Here is a 26,548-nt window from a genome sequence, read left to right as displayed (position 1 = left end):
TGCCCTATAAGCTCCTGCAAGGTATAATAATCCAAAAAAAGCACGCAGTTCTATTTCATCTGTGGCCTTGATGGTTCTGTTGCAGATGAACTTGTCCTTTATAATGTCTATATATTGGTTGGTATATGTGACAATAGAGTCCAGAATGTCATCTGTGAATAAACTATTCCAGCATTCAACTGCAGTTTTTGCATTACTTGCAGTTCCTATAACTGCAGGAAGGTGAGTAATAATGTTTTGAGGTTCCCTACGTTTTTTCTGGAGTGGCTTCTTGTTCCATTGTTTTTTTTTCTTATCTTTTCCCATATAATAAGATTCTACATCTTCATCCTCATCACTGTCACCATCTTGCTCTGTTTCAGAATCCACTTCACATACTTCCACCTCATCATGAGAATCAATCTCACTTTCCTCTCCTAAATCCTCATTCAGTGTGGGGTCTGCATCATCTAACAGCATGTTTGTTACTTCCTCAACATCAAGGTTTTTTGATAAATTGTACATTTTCTCTCCATTTCAGCAGATAATCTGAAGCAAGAGAAGGAATATGTGTTAGGGAACTACTGTATATGCCTGAGCAGCACACTTTCTTTTTAAATCTGCCTTATTTCTATAAAATATCCTTACACTTTGTGCTATACATTCATAAAACAAGCTAAATAAACAACTGTGATGAATAAAAACATAAAATACCAACCTTATTGAGTGTGACGTGTTCACATACAATGAGCCTGAGAGATTAGCGCAGTTATATCTGTCCTCCTGAAGCTCTGCAATCCAACTGTGGTATGAGGTTTCACAGAGCTGCTAGAGACAGGAGACTATCTGGAGGGAGGGGATTTCCTCACAATCTGGTGAGGAAGGAGAAATGAAAGTAAAAGAGATGTGCCTGTCAGGCCTATTGTATGTGACGGAGGGTTACGTAAACAGCACACAGCTGGACATGTGACACATCCCCCTACATCATGCTGTCCTCAGATTACATAGCAAAAATCTGCTGACTGATTCCCTTTAAAGCAACTGATTCTCATGCCCAAATGAATAGGAAGCAGCACAATATATTTTTTACTTTTACTTCACAATACAATCACAAGTTTCTAAATCTGTTCTTGCAAGCAGCGCGCATGATCTTGAGCTGAACTCGCCTGTTTGAGGAAGGTTGACAAACATTGTCCTCTAGAAACGGGCCATTTCTCCAAATGGGCTTTCTTTATAGGACCTATTGCAGATTATTTGAGCCCCTAACTCAAGGTATGAGTGTAAAGCCCATTTTAATTCTCATTACATTCATATTTTTCTTGTAGTATTTTTTTGAGGCATTTTTGAGAAATTCATCATTGCAGTTTTAATTGCAAGTGCAGACGGGCGGGCAGACACTGCACTTCCAGCTCTGCTGAGTGCTTTCCATTTTCCTATCCTACCAGCATCCTCTGGTCTTTGACAGGTTATTGACGTGTTTGGGTAAAATCGTGAGAAATGGATGCTTTCTCATCAGAGATCTGTCTGGTTTATCTCCTTGAACTTGTGAGCCTGTAGCCAGAATGAGTTATGGATGTACCTGTATTTTCACAACTGCCAAGAGAGCGAGAAGTTATTTGTAAGTTCTTTTTGTACTCCTGTGTTTTCCCACCGAGATGTGTGAGAAGACAATTCGTTTTACCCAGGTCTCCCCTGCAGACATAATGTTGATATCAACCCCTTTCCCTTGTGAGATTTACAGCCGAGCAGGGTTCATTTACCATTGTAGTAATTTAAAGGGAATGTGGCATCAAAAAATGGTTTTCTTAGCAATTGAAAAAATGTAAAGTAGTAATGTTTTATTTATTTTAAACATTAAAGGCGTGTACTTAAGTTCTTAAATTGCTTTAATTAGTTGGCATGAAAATAAGCAGGTTTGCAATTGACTTGCTTTTTCTATCTGATGTCCTTCTGCAATAGTAGCAGAGAAACATCATGGTGAGGTGAGCTGAAGACCTGTTTAGGCTATGTTCACACATTGTTTTTTTTTTTTTTATGCAAATTTTCAGCTGCATTTTACAGTACTAGCAAAGTCTGAGATTCCAGAAATCTCATGCACACATCACGTGTTTTTTTTTTTGTTTTTTTTTTTGTTCAGGATTTTGTGCTTTGCATGGTTTTTTTTTTTTTTTTTTTTTTTTTTTTTGCAAAATAGAGCATGTCACTTCTTTCAGTGTTTTTTCACCCATTGGAAGTAAAGGGCGGGAAAAAACACACCAAAAACGCAGGTGTCAGGTTTTTCAGCATTTTTTGTGCCAAAACCAGAATGAGAAACTTTTTTTTTTTTTTTTTCTGGCACTGAACTTTATGTACATGCTTATAAGAGACAAAAGGACAGTGGATAAAAATGCACCAAAAAGAAACAGCAAAAAAGTAAGAAAAATCAAGAAAACAACCTCCTGGCAAGAGATCTGGTTTTGCTGCAGAAAAAAAAAATGAAAAAAAACATTGTGTGAACATAGCCTTAAGGCTCCGTCACACTAAGCGATGCAGCAGCGATCCCGACAACGATACGACCTGTCAGGGATCGTTGCTGCATCGCTAATACATCGCTGGTGAGCTGTCAAACAGGCAGGCTCACCAGCGATCAGGGGAGCAGCGATATCGTGGAAAGAATCGTTCCACGATGTCCTGCTCCCGTTACCAGCCTGCTGCAAGCAGGAGCAGGCTGGTAACTATGGTAAACATCGGGTTACTAAGTGCGCGTGTGCCCCTAGTAACCCGCTGTTTACCATGGATACCACTCTGTTACGGTGCGCGGGAGCCTCCGTGCACCGTAGCAGAGTGGTAAACAGCGGGTTACTAAGTGAGCGCGTGCCCCTAGTAACCCGATGTTTACCATAGTTACCAGCCAGATCGTTGGTCCCGCTGGTCACACACAGCGATGTGTGCTGGCCAGCGGGAGGCCAACGACCAAAAAATGGTCCAGGACACTTTGCAACGATCAGCGACCTCACAGCAGGGGCCTGATCGTTGCAAAGTGTCACACATAGCGACATCGCTGGTGAGGTCGTTGGTGAGTCACCAAAACCGTGACTCAGCAGCGATATCGCTAGCGATATCGCTATGTGAGACGGGGGCTTTAGTTTGTGTTTGGTAGAGGATCACAATGACTGATTGGGGTACCTTAAGCACAAGGGATTAGTCCTAAGAATGTCAATGAGCAGAGCTTCTGCTGCTGTCACAACCGTTATGCAGTAGGGGGCTCCTCCCGTCACTAGATCTAAATGGGCAGAGTATTAGTCAAAAGGCTTTATGGTTTCCTTCATGGTCTTAAGTCAGTACCACCTGTGCATGTCCAGCAACTCAATGACAAAACAAGGTAAAAGAACAAGTGTAGTTTGAGGCTGATAATAATTTGTCTTTGCCCTCAAAGTATAAAGACATTAATCTCTGGTTTCATGAGGGTAAATGGTTTACGGGATAGATCATTATATAGGGGCTGAGCGTAGGTGGAGGTTGCTGGTATCCACTCCCTGCAGTAACTAGTAAGACATAAGAAGGTGCATAGCTGCCTGACATTGCTAAGGGAGTGTGACTTGCAGAATGCCATTCTTCATCTTTGTTTCCCAGGTAAGTCATGAGGGAAAATGACCCTTCCATGCACTGTGTGAGGCAAGAGCAATTAGTCCTCTATATACTGCATAAGAGCGCTTTTTGTGGGGTACAGGGGTCATTGTAAGATATTGTGCAGTTCATCATTCTATTAACCTGGCGATTTAGCTGCACCCTGGGGGTAACACTGTCCCAACAATACTTTTTTTCCTGTCAAAGGTGAAAGCAATCCAGTATTCCTGGGTGCATGCTAACAGAATGGAAAGCATTAGCTAAATTGATGACCGTTAGTGTTGAGCGAGTATGTTCTATTAACCCTTTCGCCGAGTATGCTCGGGCCGAGCTCTGAGTATTTACAGCTGCTCGGTGATGTGGTTAAATCGCTCCCGTGTGCATGATTTGCAACTGTTTGACAGCTTTATTACATGGGAAGAATGTCTATTTCTTACACATTCCTCACATGTAATAAAGCTGTCAAACAGTTGCAAATCATGCACACGGGAGCGATTTAACCTTATCACCGAGCAGCTGTAAATACTCGGAGCTCTGCCCGAGCATACTCGGAACAGAACATACTCGCTCAACCCTAATGACCGTTAAATGTGTGGCACTGGGTGAAACTGTGCTCAAGAGTGTGTGGATTGAGAACAATGATGGTGTCCATGGTGGTGATCGCATTGATTGCCCTCAGGTCATGCACCATTTAGTAGGTCTCCAGCTGTGCTTTGTGGCCCCTCTTTTTGACAGGAAAAAGGGAAGTGTTGTAAGGGTATTTACTTTCTGAGAACGCCAAATTGGAGATATTGATCAATTTATTCTCTTCAGACCAACAATTTGAGCTAAACTCAGAGGATACGGGAGGAGGCTGACAGGCTTTACAGTGACTTTTTGTGAAGGTAATAACATTTTTCCAAAGTCCATCTTGCTCTGCACCCACAACTGGTAAGGTCAGGTGGCAAGCAAATTTGAGTAGTGTTTGTGATCCCTACCAGGTGCAAGTGACACAGGGGATGCTACGAAGGCACAGAATGTCTGAAACTGTTTGAGAGTGGCATGGACACAGTGACACCATCTAGTGTGTACTGAATTATGGCTTCTCTGCAAGAACATCAGCTCCTAGCAAAATTACAGAGCAGTTTCCAGAAACCAAAACGTGGATTAGTATTTCTTTAGCATCATTTATTCTAACCTTCATAGGGGCAGTTTGGCATAGGAGAGTTGGGTATCCTGACAGACGCGTTCTGGTTATTTTCACATCAGTTAGCAACTGAAAAGGCAATTGATCTCTTAACACTGTACAGGATGCTCCAGTATCCACTAGACATGAAAGTTGGCACTGTGAGTGTGACATCAGGGTTTAGGCCAGGTAAATTAAAACACGCTGGGGTTTTTGGTCATTTCACTTATTTTAGTAACCTTTGCCCAATGTTTTACTGCCCTGGATCCCGGGTAACCACAGAGAGTACGCCTCATGCTATGCCTGCTGCACAGGTCTGTGTTTGGTCAGTCACCGGGTGAATGCGGCAGGGACATACCCCTTGGGTTTGTCACCTTGTCCCTGGCCATGGTTCTGTTTTATAACTAGGTTTTTCTTTCAAACACTTAAGTTTTTCAGAGTAAAGTATAGATGTTTGTAATTCTATGTTGTTAAACCTTCAAAGTGCTTGTAAAAACAAGAAACTGTGCAACTTGCGTCTTATTTCAAATCTTCTCCATGCTCAAGAATGGAGGGATTTTTAACTTTATAACGTATAGTACAACTCATTGCAGAGGTTACCAGCCACCCTATAGTTTCACAATGGCCTGTTACTTGGATAATGAGCTTGTGCCGCTCTGAAGCAGGCTGGACCCAAGCATACAGCCTGGAAGCTGCACAGACGAACCCTTTAAGTGCTGAGATGTGTGATAAAGCTGTCTGGTATAAAGTACTGTCACAATATGAAATCGGACTTAAGCTGGCCGTGCACATTAGATGGCTGTCAACCGAACGAAGCAGCGGCCATTCGTTCGGCAGACAGCCAACTCTCCCATAAACAGGAGCACGCCTGTGTTCTCTATGAGAAAGCCGAAGACTAACACGTTGGCTGGCGGCTTATCTCCGATTGGCAGTCCAAAATTGGACATGCGCGATCGACATCTCTCCTGACCATCAGTTGGCTGGCGAACCCATAGACTTTAGACCATCGGCCGAACTCATCGATATTGGTGGGTTCAGCAAACATTAGGCCAATATGTATGGGGGCTCTAAAACTTCCTGAACATGGCTATTTGTATAGTACAGTAATAGGGCTTTCATCCCAGTGCAAAGGGCCTGTACTGAGCCTCTGAATGTACTGTGTGTATGAGCCCTTATAATATTCACAGCTCATCCTGCTTGGTGTTGCAGCTTAGTCAAAAATGCTCTTTTCAAAGCCTGGTAGGATTTGTATAGAATATGACCATTGTAAAGCAAATGACCATTTACCGTATTTACAGGGCTGGAAAAGGAAGATGTACAAATGTATTTCTAATAGTTAGATTATTTTGCATTATAATAGTCAAGGTAAAGGCAAGTATGAAATATGTTTTATGGCTTTCATTACTCAACAGTGATCACTTTCCTCCTTTACTATTATTTTCTTCTAAGAACTGCTGGAAAGGCTTGAAAAGCATGAAGGAACAACGGAGAATGGACCAAAATGTGCAAAAATGCCGAATGGGGTGGATCAAAATAAAACCAGTGCAGAAAAGGACAGTAGCACTGGTGATAGTGGCAAAAGTTTTACTAAGGACCAAGTGGATGGTGTAAAAAGGTATGCTGTTTAATACCATTTATCCCTGTTTTTTAGCCCCTTCCCATCTGAGCCATTTTTCATTCTTTTTCTTGCCTTTCTTCAAGAACCATAACCTTCTTTTTAAATTTATCTGTCAACATATCTGGCAAAGAAATCAAGCCTTCATATAGCTGAATTGTAGCTTTGAATGACACAATTCACATTACCATATAATGTACTGAGAGATTGGAGGGGTGAGGGAAATCCAGCTGAGGTGATATATAGAAAAAAAAGCACAATTCCATTTTCTTTCTTTTCTAATTTGGTGTTCAAGTTCCGGTAAACATGATCTTTTATGAAGGCCCGTACAATTATGGCAAATCTAAACTTGTTTACCAGCTTTAATGCTGTGTATAGAGCAGGCTGAGTATTTAATATGTAGGGAAATTAACACACTCCTGAAAAGCACAACCGCAGACTTGGCTTCATAGAAATGGCATCTGTCACTGACAACCTCTATCAGTAGGTCCACAACTGCCATGAAAAGCCCTCGGCACGCCACGACTGTATTGTGATTCTTGGCTGTGAGCAATGGGTGCTTGAACAGATGCTCGCAACTGTTAGAACCATTTAAATTCAGCTTTGAGAGATTGATAGCAGCAGTTAAGTGGTCAAAAAGGGCCCACTATTCTGACGACCCTTTCTCAATTTCTATGTTTTCTCTCAATAAAATAATAACACAACACTGACCTCCGGTGCTGCCGCAGTCCCATCGGTGTCGGAAGTGGCTCTCCCATGGCCCATGTGACATGTCACCCGATCCCTGTGGTCAATCACAAGCTGCCTCACTCTCCTCTCATACGGATGTAATTGATATCCAAAGGAAGTGAGAGAGCAGCTGCAGCTCTGAGCCACTTCCTCCAGATGTCTTATTAGTCTGAGGCCAGGGGGAGTGAGGCCAGGGGGAGTGAAGCCAGTGCTGGCCACAGGAATTGCATGACATGATAATGTCACGTGAGCCCCGGGAGAGCCAGTGCCAACACCGCTGGAACAGCACCGGAGCATAAGTGTTTTATGAAGGCGATATAGGGACTAAGAAGGGGTTTCCGAGTAGTGGACAACCCCTTTTAAAGCGCAACGATCAGATCTAGTTCCAAACGTTGCTACAAAGGTATTTTCTCACACCGTTTTTTTTTTTGTTGTTGCTGTTTTTCCAGGTGGTCAAAAACATTGTTTTTCAAGAAAGGGAGACTTCAGTAACCCTTTTTCCTTTTTTTTTTTTTTTTTTTTTAGCGCTTCATGATAATTTTGGACAGTTTTTCCAGTGGTCTTCAGTTGTCTTTTGTACTGGTGTTTTCTGGACTTTTTTAAATTCCATTCAACAATTAAGAGCGTGTTTTGAAGCAGGCTGAAAAACGCTCAAAAAGACGCTCGGGTGTAATTCAGGTGTCTTTTGAGGCTTTCCATTAACTTGTATAGCATAGAGTTTCAGAGTGGAAGATGCCTGAAAAATAGTCATGTCCCTTCTTTTAACAGCTTGGTGTCTTTGGAAACCTGAGGCTGTTAAAAGACACTTAAAAGCCTGAACATATGAACATCAAGTTATTTTTTACATAGACATGGTTATGTTCATTCTTTTCAGTGTTTTGTTAGCTTATGTCAGGGGTGGGGAACCTCAGACCCGCAGGCTGTTACAGCCCTTGATGACCTTTTAATCTGGCCCTTTGGCGCATTCCTGGGGACTACAGTACTTAGGCCGGCAGCTGTATTTTGACAGCCGCCAGCCCTTTAATCCTTTTTGCTCTGTGAGCAGTAATCACTACTGAGCGCTGACGCGCGTGCAATGAAAGATTATGTCCTGACACCAGTGCCAGCGTCAGGATATAGTTTGTGAGCGGAGTTAGCTCGTGATTTGTACGTCTCCCGAAGGATGGTCTAAATATCCAAATGGCCCTTGACAGAAATAAGTTTCCCCACCCCTGGCTTGTGTGAACATAGCCAACACCTGGCCTGTATGGGGTAGGCTCAGTTCCTGAGCTAGCTACATACAACCAATGTGTGAAATGCATTTCACATGTCGGTAAGCAGTTGAACAAGTGACTGCCTAGTAAATGAACAGGATGTAAAGAATTTGTAAAATGTAGGTACCCAAGCAGGGCTTAAAGGAGTTGTCCAGTACTTTTTTCAATTGGCCCAGTGTATTTAGCATGTGCCTATAAGTGTTTTTGTAATTACCTTTTAGTTGTCCTTCTTGCCTGTGAGCGGCGCTATAGCTGGCCGCTCACAGGCATCATGTGACCCCCCCCCCCTGCGGCAGCCGGCTTTTTCTTCCGCTGATGTCACGTCAAGTGAGGCGTGACATCAGTGACGCGGTCCCCGCGACTTATGCTGGGTTGCGGGCGGAGTACCCCGCGCGTCACACCCAGCATCTACCGCGCACTTTCCCAATGAATGAGGAGAGGGAGAGCGTGCGGTGGATGCCGGGTGTGACAAGCGGGGTAACCTCACCCACAGCCCATCATTCACGATGGAAAGCAGCACTGAGTCACCTTCGGCTGCAGCTAGAACTTGTCGTGACGTCAGCGGATGTCAGAGTCTGCTTATAGTGACACTTATAGGCACATGCTAAATACACTGGGGCGATTGAAAAAAGTACTGGACAGCTCCTTAAATATAGTGAATAAAATGCTGGTAATTGCAACCAAAAATATAATTTGGATCTTAAATTTTTAGATTTGGGAGGCAAAGTTGTCCAAGTATTTTTATTTATTTTTAAAGGGAGGATTTCACCCTCTGGCCTATTTTCATGGACATGTAGCTCTTTCAAAGACAATCCAGCAACACCTTTACATGGCCACCTTTCCTCTGTTACTGAGAAATCGGCATTTGAATTCATATGAGCACTCCAGCTCTATTCCCAGTCCATCATCTCTACCTCCTGCTTCTCTGACAGCCTCTGTGCTGAAGGCAAAGAAGCCATTAGTCAAGCATGAGGAGGAGGAGGTGCTGGGCGGGGAAAAGAACTGTAGTGACAGAGGCCTCAGATATAGAGCTTCATTTGCATATCAATTCATACGCTGATTTCTCAGTAACTGATGAATGGACTGACCATATAAAGGTGTTGCTGGACCTGTCTTTGAAAGAGCTACATGTGTATATAACATCACAATCAACAAGGAACTCCGTATACTAATCTGGATACAGAGTAAGAGAAGAGATCCATAAATATTAAAATGAAATATTTTTATTAAATATATTAAAGTACAATAGTTTTTATATTTTTCCATTTTTTTTAAACAGAGTGCCTACTAGGGGGACACACGTCCAAGCACTGAATCAATAAGTATGATGATCGAATCTACAACTATAGTGAGGAATACTAACAACAATGCACATGGTCATATATTAGATAGCGCGTATTATAGCTCACCTTATGAATTCTTATATGTGGTATCTCTTGATTCGTATTTATAATCTGGGTTGAACAATTTTATATAGATCACTTTCTTTTGGGGATAGTTGTTAGTATTTCTCACTATAGTTGTAGGCTCGATTATCATACTTATTAATTCAGTGCTTGGACGTGTGTCACCCTAGTAGGCACTCTGTTTATATTTTTCCACTTTTTTAACTATTGTATTTTAATTTATTGTTTATTAAAAATGTTATTTTAATATTTATGGAGCTCTTCTCTTACTCTGTATCCAGATTAGTATGCAGAGTTCCTTGTTTGTCATATTGTTTGAAGTGCCATAAACCTTTTATACTGGACCTCTATTTTTGATAGTAGATGTGTATGTAACAGGTTGGGGTGTGAAATCCTGCTGACAAATTCCTTTTAAGCCAGGATCCCTGCTACATAAACAATAGATCTAAAACCTAACCTTCTGACTCCCTGCCTCTGCCACTAGAGAGCATAAGTACATTCTGTATTACTGAGTTGAAAGGAGTTTGGAAGTTATTCCCTATCCATAGCATAGGGGATAACTTTCCGATTGCTGGAAGTATGACCTCTGGGATTCCCACCCTTCCTGAGAATGGAGAAATTGAAGACCCCTGTATGAATGTGGTGATGGTTCATCATTTACTCCTCTGCTCCATTTATTCTTAAGACAAAAAAGGGGGTGGGGTGGAGAAGCGCAGTGCTTGTGTGAACCTGTATGGAAATAGAATATACGTGCAGATACAGTGGTCTGCTCACCTGAGTGGGTTGTGCAGACCGCACAACCCAGGTTAAACAGCTACTGGCGCTGATGGCACTGCCACGATGCCTTCAGTGTCTCCTCTGGATTAGCAGATGGAGCTTCCAATCATGTGATTCCGGGTGGGGTCACATGGGTGATGACATCATCGCAGGTCCTGCAGCTGAAATTGTATCCAGTTCTCTGCAGCCTCCAGCTACAACTCCCAAGGGAAAAGTGAACAGTGTGCAAATTGAAGTGGTCAGTGGGGCGCTAGAAACTGGATAAGGCGCTGGAAAAGGATAAAACAAACCTCTTTATTGAAGTATTAATGCTCACAATGCGTTTCTGCAGCGGTCTGCTGCCTTCATCAGGTGGAGTTATGGGAAAATGGTAGAAACAGGCACTTTTATACATAAAACAAAGGAACTCAATGGGAGGTGCCAAGGGAGAATTTGGTACTTAACCCCTTAATCACCATAAAAAAGACGATTACAATTTAATAACAAAGGGACTTAAAAAAGCATTACAGGTCAATAACTACACATTATAAACTTACTATGAAGATACAAGATGCAGACATTAACGGCAATGCTTTAAAAATACATGCATATATAAATGAGGGTAAATAAGCATATTACATAAAAATTGGTGAGGCATATTCGGAGTATACCCCTCAACCAGTTTTTATCCCCCCAAAAATATATAAATATTAATAATTCATCTGCACACATTATCAATCGCTAAATTCAAACCTTCCGGATATAATGTACCCAATTTAAAAATCCAAAAATTCTCTCTTCATAAGATAATTAAGCCGATTTGTTACATTATCAGGGACTTGTTCTAAAATCGTGAGTTTCAAGCTAATGGGATCTCTCTAGTGGGCAGTCAGAAAGTGCTTAGAAACACTATGCTGCACATACCCATTCTTAATATTAGAGCGATGTTTATTGAGGCGGGCCTGCATTCTTTGTATAGTTCGGCCCACGTATTGCAAACCACATCCACACTGCAACAAGTAGACCACATAGTCAGAATGACAGTCTACTTTACAGGTGATGGGGAATTGTTCACCAGTGGTTTGCGAGCAGAAGGATACTGCCCCATGATTAATGGTACTACAGCATAAACAGCCAGGAGATCTGCAAGCAAAACAACCTACTCCTTCTTGCCTTTGCCTCCCATATCTCCGTACTGAAGCTGCAGACTTCAATGTCGTGTTACTGGGCGATATGAAGGATCGTAAATTCCGATTCTTCCTATAAACAATCCTGGGTTTACATGGCAAATGTTTGGACAAAAGCGGATCCCCCAACAGGACGCACCAATAACGACTTAATAGTTCCTGTATGTACACTCTAGATTTATTGAAAGTAGTCCCTAAACTCCAATCTTTATATCCTGTATTCGTATGCTCACAGTTAGGGCTAGAAAATCGAGCCAGGCATGATTCCTGATTGAGCGGCTTAATTCTTTTATGTGCATCCCTAATCAATTTCTTAGGATACCCCTTCCTCAAGAATCTTTTTTCAAGGACATCAGCCTCCTTTTCAAAATCTTCATCCTGCGTACAATTTTTCCGTATACGCCAATACTGGCCATACGGAATGTTCTTAATCCACCTTGGAAGATGGCCACTGTCAAATCTGAGGTAGCTATTCACATGCACGGTTTTGAAATGGGTGGATGTGAGAACCCTCCCCAAATCATCCAATTTCAAAACTAAGTCAAGAAACTGTATGGCGTCACTTGACATGGATACAGTAAACTTAAGACCCCATGGGTTATTATCCAAAATTTCAAAGAAATCCTGGGCTGATTTTTTTCCATCCCTTCCCAGATAAAGAACAGATCATCGATGTAACGACGATATAATCGTATATGGCCTTGGGTTAGAGGAGAAGACGTGATTAACAAAGATTCAAAGCGTCCCATGAAGATATTTGCGTAGCTGGGAGCTACCCTCGTCCCCATTGCACAGCCCTTTATTTGCTTATAAAAATTATCTTTGAATGAGAACACATTATTATTTAATATGAATTCTATTGATTTCAAAATAAACTCTTTTTGAAAAAGGGGGATACTATCATCTTCCATTAAGTAATGGCGCACCGCTTCTGTACCTAGTTCGTGGGAGATATTACTGTAAAGAGCTGCAACGTCTGCTGTGATAAGGATACAGTTCTTCACAGACGGCAAACTTCTAACTGTGGCAATTAAAGTTGAGGAGTCTTTAAGATAGGACCCCAATTCACATACATATTTCTGAAGAAACAAGTCGATGAAGTGTGATAGATTGGACATAATGGAATTTATCCCGGATATGATGGGGCGCCCAGGCGGATTACAAGGATCCTTGTGTAATTTAGGTAAAAAATAAAAAATGGGGGTCCGGTAACTTGAGATATCTAAGAACCTTTTTTCATTCTTATTCAGAATGCCCTTTTCATAGCCTTCCTTAATCAAATAATTATAATTAACAAAGATGGAGATAGAAGGATCAATGTCCAATTTATGGCAGTATTGGTCGTCACTAAGTATCCGAAGACCCTCACACAAGTACCAAGATCTGTCCATAATCACGACTCCTCCTCCTTTATCAGCACTTTTTATTATAATGTCATTATTGTTCTTCAAAGTCTGCATTGCTTCCCTTTCACTTTTCATCAAATTGTCTAGTTTCCTGCGCCGCTCAATCGAGCATAGATCTCTGAGGACCAATTGTTGGAAAGATTCTATATGCACACCCTTGTGGTGCATCGGGTAAAACTTAGAGCCTCCCCTGACCGCCATATGCTTATATTGATCAGTAGGGATGGTTACCTCATCAGGTGAATTGGAAAAACCTATGGAAGCATTGGGAGCTGGTAATTTCTTGCCACGTTCCTCTATTAAAAAATGTCGCTTAATAGTCAATTTACAAAAGAATTCGTTCAGATCTAAGAAAAGATCAAAACTATTTAATTCAGCATCTGGACAAAATGATAATCCTTTAGCCAATAAGGAAGTTTCACCTTCTGTAAGCATGTGACTAGAAAGATTAAATATACCACAGGATCTTAAATCACTAGTCTCCGAAATTTGTGAGCTGGATGCTACCTCACCTATAGCTTTGTTTTCTTGGCGATTAGGGATTCCGAGGTCACGGCTATTACCTGAGATCCCTCTACCTCCTCTACCTCCTCTACATCCACGTGTCCTCTTTTTCTTTTTGGGTGGCGCCCTGGTGCCACTTGAAAAAACTGAGTGATTTTTGAATCTTTCATGGTTATTGGTGGCTTAAATGGGCCAAATAATGGTGTAGCTCTCATTGCTATGTTAGCCGTATCTAACATGGGCGCAGTTAGAAACAAGGCAGAATTTTTTACCTCCAATGCTGGCGAGTCCATGGTGCATGTGGTATCCACAATGGGTTCGACCAAATTAGTATTATTAAACTCCTGATTCAAATAATTCCTGACTCATGTCTGGTCCTATTAACCTATTAAAGTCTTGCGAGGTCGGGTGAATTGTGAGACATGAGGAAACATCCACAGTGTTCGTATTACTAAATGAACATTCGTGACCTGATGCCAACCCAGCACCCTGATTTGTTAAAGGTATAATGTTGGGGAAGGAGGTAATGGAACTACTTATACATGACATAATGATGGGTTCCATTGTGTTATGTGCAACTTCAGGTGTGGTGTTAAGCATAACCATGGAATTATTAATATCAGAGGCAGTGATTTTTCCTTTGTCACTGACATTACATGCAGCAATAGTGCCCTGTGACTCCGGTATTATTGACCCTATGGGGAGCACGGACACATTGTCCAACCTCATGGAATTCCCCAAACCATCGTTACAGCCAAAATCCAAGGGTGGAACAAACTGATTTGATAATGCTGCAGTCTGCATAATGCCATCACTGCCTTGCATCTTATGCTGATTTAATGGTGCACCTGATGGAATGGAGAATACAGCAGTTTTGGGTACACTTCTATTCTTACCTAGCAATGTATTCTTATACTTTGAGTTCACTAAACATTGGGATGATTGTCTCACTGATTGCTCCATGAATCTTATGGAGCTCCTAATTAGGAAAAGAACAACCCTGGTGGATAAGGCTATGGGCAAGATGGGTGATTTACGGAATAATTTGGAACTATACTCCTGTCATAGGGACTTCCAGGAATTTGATCCCGTTCTTAAAAGTAGATTATTGAGGTTTGAAGGTGACCTTGTGAAGAAAAAAGGGAATAAATATTTAAGAGAGAAAATGGAAAGCTCCGCGCTTCCTCAGCCAGGGATCTCTTCCCAAACACGTAACACTGTAGGTGAAGGTGACACTACAAGTAAAATGGTAGCACAGTGGGCAAAAAATACCCACTACTGGTCCGTCTGGAATCTTAAAAACTAAAGAGCAAAGGGATAATTACGAGAAGCATAAGAATACCTTGCTAGGTAAGAATAGAAGTGTACCCAAAACTGCTGTATTCTCCATTCCATCAGGTGCACCATTAAATCAGCATAAGATGCAAGGCAGTGATGGCATTATGCAGACTGCAGCATTATCAAATCAGTTTTTTCCACCCTTGGATTTTGGCTGTAATGATGGTTTGGGGAATTCCATGAGGTTGGACAATGTGTCCGTGCTCCCCATAGGGTCAATAATACCGGAGTCACAGGGCACTGTTGCTGCATGTAATGTCAGTGACAAAGGAAAAATCACTGCCTCTGATATTAATAATTCCATGGTTATGCTTAACACCACACATGGAGTTGCACATAACACAATGGAACCCATCATTATGTCATGTATAAGTAGTTCCATTACCTCCTTCCCCAACATTATACCTTTAACAAATCAGGGTGCTGGGTTGGCATCAGGTCACGAATGTTCATTTAGTAATACGAACACTGTGGATGTTTCCTCATGTCTCACAATTCACCCGACCTCGCAAGACTTTAATAGGTTAATAGGACCAGACATGAGTCAGGAATTATTTGAATCAGGAGTTTAATAATACTAATTTGGTCGAACCCATTGTGGATACCACATGCACCATGGACTCGCCAGCATTGGAGGTAAAAAATTCTGCCTTGTTTCTAACTGCGCCCATGTTAGATACGGCTAACATAGCAATGAGAGCTACACCATTATTTGGCCCATTTAAGCCACCAATAACCATGAAAGATTCAAAAATCACTCAGTTTTTTCAAGTGGCACCAGGGCGCCACCCAAAAAGAAAAAGAGGACACGTGGATGTAGAGGAGGTAGAGGAGGTAGAGGGATCTCAGGTAATAGCCGTGACCTCGGAATCCCTAATCGCCAAGAAAACAAAGCTATAGGTGAGGTAGCATCCAGCTCACAAATTTCGGAGACTAGTGATTTAAGATCCTGTGGTATATTTAATCTTTCTAGTCACATGCTTACAGAAGGTGAAACTTCCTTATTGGCTAAAGGATTATCATTTTGTCCAGATGCTGAATTAAATAGTTTTGATCTTTTCTTAGATCTGAACGAATTCTTTTGTAAATTGACTATTAAGCGACATTTTTTAATAGAGGAACGTGGCAAGAAATTACCAGCTCCCAATGCTTCCATAGGTTTTTCCAATTCACCTGATGAGGTAACCATCCCTACTGATCAATATAAGCATATGGCGGTCAGGGGAGGCTCTAAGTTTTACCCGATGCACCACAAGGGTGTGCATATAGAATCTTTCCAACAATTGGTCCTCAGAGATCTATGCTCGATTGAGCGGCGCAGGAAACCAGACAATTTGATGAAAAGTGAAAGGGAAGCAATGCAGACTTTGAAGAACAATAATGACATTATAATAAAAAGTGCTGATTAAAGGAGGAGGAGTCGTGATTATGGACAGATCTTGGTACTTGTGTGAGGGTCTTCGGATACTTAGTGACGACCAATACTGCCATAAATTGGACATTGATCCTTCTATCTCCATCTTTGTTAATTATAATTATTTGATTAAGGAAGGCTATGAAAAGGGCATTCTGAATAAGAATGAAAAAAGGTTCTTGGATATCTCAAGTTACCGGACCCCCATTTTTTATTTTTTACCTAAATTACACAAGGATCCTTGTAATCCGCCTGGGCGCCCCATCATATCCGGGATAAATTCCATTATGTCCAATCTATCACACTTCATCGACTTGTTTCTTCAGAAATATGTATGTGAATTGGGGTCCTATCTTAAAGACTCCTCAACTTTAATTGCCACAGTTAGAAGTTTGCCATCTGTGAAGAACTGTATCCTTATCACAGCAGACGTTGCAGCTCTTTACAGTAATATCTCCCACGAACTAGGTACAGAAGCGGTGCGCCATTACTTAATGGAAGATGATAGTATCCCCCTTTTTCAAAAAGAGTTTATTTTGAAATCAATAGAATTCATATTAAATAATAATGTGTTCTCATTCGAAGATAATTTTTATAAGCAAATAAAGGGCTGTGCAATGGGGACGAGGGTAGCTCCCAGCTACGCAAATATCTTCATGGGACGCTTTGAATCTTTGTTCATCACGTCTTCTCCTCTAACCCAAGGCCATATACGATTATATCGTCGTTACATCGATGATCTGTTCTTTATCTGGGAAGGGATGGAAAAATCAGCCCAGGATTTCTTTGAAATTTTGGATAATAACCCATGGGGTCTTAAGTTTACTGTATCCATGTCAAGTGACGCCATACAGTTTCTTGACTTAGTTTTGAAAGTGGATGATTTGGGGAGGGTTCTCACATCCACCCATTTCAAAACCGTGCATGTGAATAGCTACCTCAGATTTGACAGTGGCCATCTTCCAAGGTGGATTAAGAACATTCCGTATGGCCAGTATTGGCGTATACGGAAAAATTGTACGCAGGATGAAGATTTTGAAAAGGAGGCTGATGTCCTTGAAAAAAGATTCTTGAGGAAGGGGTATCCTAAGAAATTGATTAGGGATGCACATAAAAGAATTAAGCCGCTCAATCAGGAATAGTGTCTGGCTCGATTTTCTAGCCCTAACTGTGAGCATACGAATACAGGATATAAAGATTGGAGTTTAGTGACTACTTTCAATAAATCTAGAGTGTACATACAGGAACTATTAAGTCGTTATTGGTGCGTCCTGTTGGGGGATCCGCTTTTGTCCAAACATTTGCCATGTAAACCCAGGATTGTTTATAGGAAGAATCGGAATTTACGATCCTTCATATCGCCCAGTAACACGACATTGAAGTCTGCAGCTTCAGTACGGAGATATGGGAGGCAAAGGCAAGAAGGAGTAGGTTGTTTTGCTTGCAGATCTCCTGGCTGTTTATGCTGTAGTACCATTAATCATGGGGCAGTATCCTTCTGCTCGCAAACCACTGGTGAACAATTCCCCATCACCTGTAAAGTAGACTGTCATTCTGACTATGTGGTCTACTTGTTGCAGTGTGGATGTGGTTTGCAATACGTGGGCCGAACTATACAAAGAATGCAGGCCCGCCTCAATAAACATCGCTCTAATATTAAGAATGGGTATGTGCAGCATAGTGTTTCTAAGCACTTTCTGACTGCCCACTAGAGAGATCCCATTAGCTTGAAACTCACGATTTTAGAACAAGTCCCTGATAATGTAACAAATCGGCTTAATTATCTTATGAAGAGAGAATTTTTGGATTTTTAAATTGGGTACATTATATCCGGAAGGTTTGAATTTAGCGATTGATAATGTGTGCAGATGAATTATTAATATTTATATATTTTTGGGGGGATAAAAACTGGTTGAGGGGTATACTCCGAATATGCCTCACCAATTTTTATGTAATATGCTTATTTACCCTCATTTATATATGCATGTATTTTTAAAGCATTGCCGTTAATGTCTGCATCTTGTATCTTCATAGTAAGTTTATAATGTGTAGTTATTGACCTGTAATGCTTTTTTAAGTCCCTTTGTTATTAAATTGTAATCGTCTTTTTTATGGTGATTAAGGGGTTAAGTACCAAATTCTCCCTTGGCACCTCCCATTGAGTTCCTTTGTTTTATGTATAAAAGTGCCTGTTTCTACCATTTTCCCATAACTCCACCTGATGAAGGCAGCAGACCGCTGCAGAAACGCGTTGTGAGCATTAATACTTCAATAAAGAGGTTTGTTTTATCCTTTTCCAGCGCCTTATCCAGTTTCTAGCGCCCCACTGACCACTTCAATTTGCACACCATTTATTCTTAATGGGAGTGCTGAAGAGCAACCTTACTCTGTGCTTGGCTATCTCTGACAATCCTATACAGAATTAAGGTGCACATGCTGGAGAGATTGGGAAGTTATTGCCTCTCCACAGGTTAGAGAATAACTTCCAAACTTGGTATAACCCTTTACTATTTAGTGGTACGCCATAAGTTCCTATAATTGTTCTAGTGACACAGGTAGCCAGAATATAGAGCACATTGTGTTCTGTCAATGTAAGTGAAGCAGTCTGTTGTGAAGGCTGCCCCATTAGACTGTGGACTGACCAACACAAACAAATGCTCGATTAATTTTTCATGTAATTCTGTTAGTCTATTATACAACACCATTTATAATATGGGTAATAGTTTATGGGGCCTTTTTTCGGGGGACATATTTTACTTGCATTACCAGACGGGTAAGAAGGAGCACAATAGGGCATTTTACTCCACAGATTTCATTGTGTGCTCCATTCCATTGCACTTGTTGGTTTCCCTGCATGTCTTGAGCTCCATTGACATTTTTATGCTCTTGTCATTCAAACAATCAGGGCCCAAGAAGATTATCTGTAATTATAATATTTCTTTATCATATTTTTTATAATGGGACTGTTTTTCCAATGATGTGCTCGGTATAAGGATCCTCTGCTTGAGATCCCCTAGTGGGCACTACAGGGCACAGAGAGGCTCCCTGTTTTGGAGTCCAAAGAACATCTTTTGTGCTAGAGGAACTTGCCTGTCCTGCATTACACAGATAGCCTAAACTCTTCACTGGGTTATATGTAATGCCACAGTCCTCCTGAGGTGGAGCTGCAGAGAATTTACAAATTTACCACATTTGTGCACAGATTACATTTGATTGCTATGTGTGCCAGCAGGATCAGCCTATTGACAAGGGAACATCCTAACAAGTGGAAGACCCCTTTAATACCTGGAGAGAAGAATGTACTGGAACACTGAAAAGGGGTCTTGAGGGGGAAATGCAGAGCAGCAGGAACAATGGTTATGTTGTTGGATTACATAGAAGTGATTTTCAATGACCCTTTAAGGGATTATTCTCATGGGATAGAAGATAGTTACGGATTGTCCTATTGCTGGGAACTGGAGTGGAGATGCGCATGCTCAGCCTCCGCTTCATTCACTTCCTATGGGACTGCTGTAGAAAGTGAATTACAGTATTTATACATGTACGACAGTCCTAGTGAAAGGAGCAGAGGTCGAGCATGTGCATCTCTGCTCCAGGTTCCAGTCATCGGACAGATGCGCATACTCGACCACCACTCCGTTCATTGTCTATTGCTGGAGAACATGGAATACAATACTTGGCCATGTCTGGCAGTCCTATAAACAGTTAATGGAGTGGAGGTCGATCATGCACACCTTTGCTCCATTAGGGATGGGAACCAGGCTGTACACACCCCCATGCTTCCAGAGTCTTGATCTCAGAGGTCAGACCCCCATGATCGGTTAGTTATGCCCTATTCTATCCTGTGGAAAGGTTGGGGAATAACAGACTATTTGAGGAATACCCCTGTAATGCTGTAAGCCATTCTGTTTTGGTAACCGCACATCTTTTTAGACTGCGCCGCAGATGTCAAATCTGGTATAAGTGTTTGCTTAGAGAGAGTGATTGTAAATCTAGTCTTAGAGTCGGGAAGCATGTTCTGTAGGTCTCTTTCAACTGCCTCGCTGCCATCTTTTATCAGAAAAGCCTGCAGGTCAATCTTTGGATCTTCATGTGTTTTGCTTATGCTTCCTTTGCAGGATAAAGTGCTGTAAAACATATTATGAGGTGCTGGGAGTGAGTAAAGATGCAGGAGAGGAGGACTTGAAGAAAGCGTATCGGAAACTTGCACTTAAGTTTCATCCAGATAAAAATCATGCTCCTGGAGCCACGGATGCATTTAAGAGTAAGTGCGGCTGGTTTTGTCAGCCTGCAAGTGCATCATCATCTTCTAATGACATGATCGGTTTTCCGACAGCCCTGCAATGCAGAGCCGCCATACAAGCATCAAATTCTCCATCACAGCAGGATCTGAAAATAAATGGTTCTTCATGGGCTAGCTGGGTGTTTTCCATTCTTCTAGAAATCAAGCAGCACAGTATTTCTTGAAGCTCGTGCCTTCTCTATAGACGTATGCTAACACTGTGATCTTACCGAGCGTCTGCCATGCAGATTATGTCCGCTTCCATGCTAGCCACACACTGATTACATCTTGTGAGCTATTGCTTATTATCTTGTAGCCAAGATCGTCCTTGTCTCCCGTCATACGCTCTGTATGTTTCTTTACCATGTACAAGGAATACAGTAGTGACTATATTAGGAATGGATGGGATTGAATTGATCATTGACTGACCCCACTAATCTTTATACGATCATTTTTCATATTGGTTTGTGGTCACATTATAAAGCCTCAGGGATGCTGCATCTGATATTTGCATAAAGTGGCTTCTCTTAAAGGGGTTTTCTGGTTTTGAGAAACCCATTTTCCGTTGCTGCAGTTTGAATTAAATGGGTTGACCGTTTCTGGTTCGTCCGCAGTCCCTCAATGATTCGGTGCACGCGCTCTCAGGATTCACCTGCACTGACAGTGAGAACAGGTGGTCACGTGGCCGTAAGTATGCGATTTGTATACTTCCAGTCACATTCTGACTGGCTTCTCTCAATGCAAGTGAATTGAGAGAAGCTGAGCATGTCTAGTCAGCATGTGACCCTATGTATGTAAATCAGTCACTTGATCATCCTCTCTCGCCTGTAATACCGATGAATCCTGACAGCAAGAGCACCGCACGCTGTCACGATTCAGAAGTCTGCAGTCATGTAGTCAGAAGAGTGGACAAGCCCTTTAAGTAAACAAACTGCTTTATCTACCATTTTGCATTTTTAAGCACCCTCCCTGGGTACAGAATTGAGTTTCTGCCTCTGCTCCTAGTGTCTGGCATTGACTGTGCCACTGTTACGTCGACAGCATGGCAGCCGGTCAGTGAGCTCAGTGTTTCTGACCGGGCCATTACCGTGTAGACAGAATGCCCCGCTCAGAGCCGCAGAGCTCACCAATTGGCTGGAGCACTGTTGATTTGACATTAGCGCCGAAGTCCATGCCAGACACCGGGTGCAGTGTCAAGACTTGCCAGTGTACTCTAGGAAGGGGAGTACAGCACGGTTTGTTTCAGGGATTAACTTTTCATGAAAAGGAAGAAACCCTTTAAAGCTGGCCATACACATTCGATTAATGTTGGTCAAACGCACTAATTGACTTAATGTGTATTGGAGGGGTCCAGACTCCTCAAGAGCTGATGTAAGTGTGAAAAAGGATTGGGCATGTTCGACTTCAGCATGCGCGAAACCTTTGTTCTTACAGGAGATGCACCACTGCATATCGGGAAGGAGGAATAGCCGCATATAGCCACCTTTATTCAGTGCGTTGTACTGTGATTTAGTCTAGTTATCATGTAGCAGAGGAATCTAGAATCATACAATGTAATAGTAAATGTGTAGCCTCTGACAGTTCGGCTTATATTGCACCCATTTCTGATTTGATGTGCGTACCGGACTGCCTCTTACGTGCTCCACAGTAACGTGTGCATTTGTAGTAGACTACTCCGATTACTTAGTGCTCTGTTTTTCTCAGAGATTGGAAATGCATATGCAGTACTAAGCAATCCAGAGAAACGCAAGCAATATGACCTAACTGGAAGTGAGGAGCATGTACACAGGAACCATAGAAATGGTGGGTTTGACTACCACCGAGGATTCGAAGCAGATATAACTCCAGAAGATCTGTTCAACATGTTCTTTGGGGGAGGTTTCCCATCAGGTATGTTTGACTTAAAGGGGTGATCTGAAACTAATATTGATTTTTCATCCTAAATGTCTCTCTATTTTAATAGTTTTTCTAATATGGTTTAATTAAAAAGTCTCTACCATTCCCGATTTAACGTATTTCCATTTTGATGACCCTTTTGTTAGAGAATCCCAAGTGCATGCTGCGATACTCAAATGGGATGTCATCAGAGGACAGGGGCTGCGGTCACTGTCACGGCCTCTGGCACCACTCTGAAATGAAGCGTTATCTATTTCAGGCTCTGGGCTAGTCCCTGCTCTACTGAGCATGTCAGTTGTCAATTCCAATGTATGCTCAGTGCGAGTTTCCTTGTCACTGTGCAGTATTCTTCTCCATGCACAGTGATAGTGCGCTCCCTCACTGGCGCTGATTAGAAATGACAAGCCGGCAACAGAGTGCACTGTCGGTGCTCATTGTAAGGAGAGACCGTGCCAATCAGAGACCAGACCTGCCCCTGAAACATGTCATTGATGCAATGCTGACAAGGCATTTAGTTCCTTTAAGTAAACTGTAGAAAATAAACACACGCATCTTACTCTCATCAGGAAATGTTCGGACATTTTCCAATGGACGGACATGTAACCACCACCAACATCAGCATCACAGTGGTCATGAAAGAGAAGATGAGAGGGGGGATGTAAGCATTTTCCCTGATACAAGTCTTTCTGGCTTCACTGTCTATACTAAATGACATTTAGTAATACTTGTCTTTTGTTTTTCCTCTTGCAGGGTGGTTTCTCCATGCTAATTCAACTGTTGCCTATAATTGTACTAATACTTGTGTCCTTGCTTAGCCAGTTATTGGTCTCCAATCCGCCTTACAGTCTATATCCCAGATCGTAAGTAACATGTTAGATTCCTAGAAACCATGATGCTGTTCTTCTTGATGTATATGAATTTACAGTGCCAAGTGAAGGTAATTTATCTTTGTGTTGTCCCACTCTGCTCTGCTCATGGTTTGTGTCTTCTATGGGGAGAGTAGAGTAAGGGTATGTGCACACGGTCGGTATTGGCAGTGCTTTGAACACAGAATACTCTATGCTGCGTCCAAAGCGCTGCAGCACAGGTGAATCCGCATTTGTTCATTGAACCATGCGGACTCACCGCTTCCTATACTTTGCACTGTATAGCGTCTCCGCAAGAGAAATTGACATGCTGCGGTCTGTGAAGAAGCACCGCATGTCCGTGTCCGCAGGTGAGCCGCAGGTGCACAGACGCATAGTGGATATGGGATTTCTTGAAGTCCCATCCACTATGCTGTAACATCTGGCCGCTGCGGATTGTACACGGCACAAGTGCGCTGCCTCCAATCCGCAGCGATTACTGATAGTGTGCACATACCCTTAGGGTCAATTTACCCGGGCCAACTGGTGGCAAGTTATGAACACCGGTCGTTTGAATGCCTGTTTACAAAGGCAGACCAAAGTAAACGATGTGCACTGAGTCATCTACACTCTATCGCTCAGCGCACATAGGCTGCCATGGTTCTCAGCAGTGTGAGTTTGGTTTACACAGGACGATGCACGGCCAAGAACGATGATCCTTTATGCTGCATAAAAGATAATTTCACCCAATGAACAAGTGTTTTCCTCGTTCCTTGTGATCCGCAGCCTGTTCACACTGTAGGATAATTGTGTAATGGGCTTTTTTTAACAACGCTTGTCCATGGTTATCTTACAGTGTAAATTCAAACCTCCTTAATCCTTATTTTCCCGAACATCGAGAGAAAGTCGGGACGTTCCCCAAACCATTAGATGATGTTTCAATTGAGCTGGATTTTTACCTTTTAGTTGACTTTTAATCCAGTATATCCAGGGGCCTTTGGATTAAAGGGAATCTGTCACCCCTGGCACTTATCTGACCTCTAATATGGGTGATAGAAATGTAAATCTATACATACCTGAATTCCTCATATTAGAGGTCTTGTTGCTGTGAAATGTGTTTTTATTCAATCAAGTTTCTGATGCTTGCAGGCTCCAGAGGTAATTATAATGTTTCCCCCCTCCCCTGCATGTCACAGTGCCTGGATTTGGCTGCTGCAACTGCACATCACAGGGTACTGTGACATGCAGGGGAGAGGGGAAACATTGTAATTCACACAGGAGGCGAGGATTTCTTCCAGTCCCCACGACTGGAACACATCAGAAACTTTTATGAATAAAAAGGCATTTCACAGCAATAAGACCTCTAATATGAGGCATACAGGTACGTATAGATTCACATTTCTATCACCTCTTTGTGCATATTAGAGGTTTGATAAATGCCCGGGGGTGACAGATTCCCTTTTAACATTGGTTTGGCTATAGCGGTGGAACCTGGTGGTGGTCACCTACCCATATGATATGTGTCATGAAGGCTCATACATTAAAGAGCTCTATATAGGGCAAACCTAAGAAATAACCTTGTGTCTGCTAGACTATTTTTTTGATTTAATTCTAAATATTCTGTCCTATAAAATGCCAAGCTGTCATCATATGTAATATTGCTAGTATTACAAATAATTGAAAAAACATCCAAGAAATGTACTGATGCACTATAGGTAAATGGCAAAGAGAGCAATATTAAAAAACAACAAAAAAAACAACTTTTAATCTATACTGGGATAAAAAAGAAACCTACTTGAGAGAAACGGAAATAGGCACTTTTCTGTTTTTGCGCTTTCATTTTATGCTCCCGGTCTTCCCCGAGCCATAACTTTTTTTTTTGTTTGGTCAATATGGCCATGTAAGGGCTTGTTTTATGCGGCGGGACGAGTTGTACTTTTGAACGACACATTTGGTTTTACCTTATCGTGTACTGGAAAACGGGAAAAAAATTCCAAGTGCGGTGAAATTGCAAAACAAGTGCAATTCCTCAGGTTTTTTTTTTTTACCATGTTCACTAAATGCTAAAACTGACCTGCCATTATTATTCTCCAGTTCATTACGAGTTCGTAGATGCCAAACATGTATAGATTATTTCTTATTTAAATAAAAAAAAAAATCCACTGTTTGTTAAAAAAAATAAAAAAAAATATATGGCGCCATTTTCTGAGAACTGTAGCGTCTCCATTTTTCCGGATCTGGGGCTGGGTGAGGGCTTATTTTTGCGCGCCAAGCTGACATTTTTATTAATACCATTTTGGGGTAGGTACAATCTTTTGATCGCCTTTTATTGCAGCGACCAAAAAAACCCCGTAATTCTGGCTTTTTGATTTTTTTTTTTTTTTTGTTACGCCGTTTAACTATCGGATTCATTCTTTTTATATATCGCGATTCCACCCACGGCTGTTAGAGGTACATGACAGCTGATCAGATCAGCTGTCATGTGCCAGGAAAGATGCGGGCTCGGCGCCGGAGCCCGTAGCAAAGGGGGAGATGCGCTGTGTGCTATACATGTACGGCACATGTCGTGAAAGGGTTCAAAGTAAATCAACCAGTGGCTTATTCACATAGTAACAAACTGTGCTGTGGCTACCAGCTGCAGCAAGATTAAAAACAAACCTACCGTGGCCTATTAAGAGATACCGAAATAGTTTAAGGTTAATTCAACCAGTGTTCCCATAAAAAACTGTGACTACCAGTTGCAACATGAAAACTAGTGCATGATAATAAATGGTTTGATCTCACCCAATTTCCAGGAACAAAACTCTGATGTACAGGAGCATGAAGTGGATCCCGAAGAGGTCTATGCATTGGCTAAACCTCTCTGCCGTGCCCCATGTGTTTGCTCGCGCTCTTACAAGGCCATTACCCTAGTATAGGACTGCCACCAATGTTATTTAGTACCTCAAATAACCTCACAGGGCGTTTCTGTAACAAGGACTCATCAAGGCATGTACTGGAGCGGGGCTTAGAATAGATCCAGGGAAAGATGGTCATCAGGACCCCAGCAGAACACATGTGGAGAAAGTAAGGGCCCGTTCCTCTCTAAATAGGTGAGTTGTGGTCATCAGGGCTGTTTAGTTGGAGTCGGTGTCCATTTTGGTGGAGTCTGTATAAAATGGACTGAC

At 41.9% G+C, this 26,548-nt stretch overlaps 1 protein-coding gene across 1 annotated transcript in view; it reads left to right on the top strand.

Moving 5' to 3' along the window:
- DNAJB14 (DnaJ heat shock protein family (Hsp40) member B14) overlaps positions 1 to 26,548 on the top strand; it is a 44,721-nt gene that overhangs the window by 12,918 nt on the left and 5,255 nt on the right. Inside the window, exons 2-6 of the mRNA XM_073638969.1 lie at positions 6,200 to 6,365; positions 20,477 to 20,622; positions 22,345 to 22,530; positions 23,103 to 23,194; positions 23,287 to 23,396. Coding sequence (XP_073495070.1) covers positions 6,200 to 6,365; positions 20,477 to 20,622; positions 22,345 to 22,530; positions 23,103 to 23,194; positions 23,287 to 23,396 — 700 coding nt within the window. The remainder of the gene's footprint in view (positions 1 to 6,199; positions 6,366 to 20,476; positions 20,623 to 22,344; positions 22,531 to 23,102; positions 23,195 to 23,286; positions 23,397 to 26,548) is intronic.

This window comes from Phyllobates terribilis, unplaced genomic scaffold (assembly GCF_046119375.1).
Source record: "Phyllobates terribilis strain yellow unplaced genomic scaffold, ASM4611937v1 Scaffold_1__5_contigs__length_1240528914, whole genome shotgun sequence".
In the NCBI taxonomy this organism is placed as follows: Eukaryota; Metazoa; Chordata; class Amphibia; order Anura; family Dendrobatidae; genus Phyllobates; species Phyllobates terribilis.
This window is presented reverse-complemented; position numbering and strand designations above follow the sequence as displayed.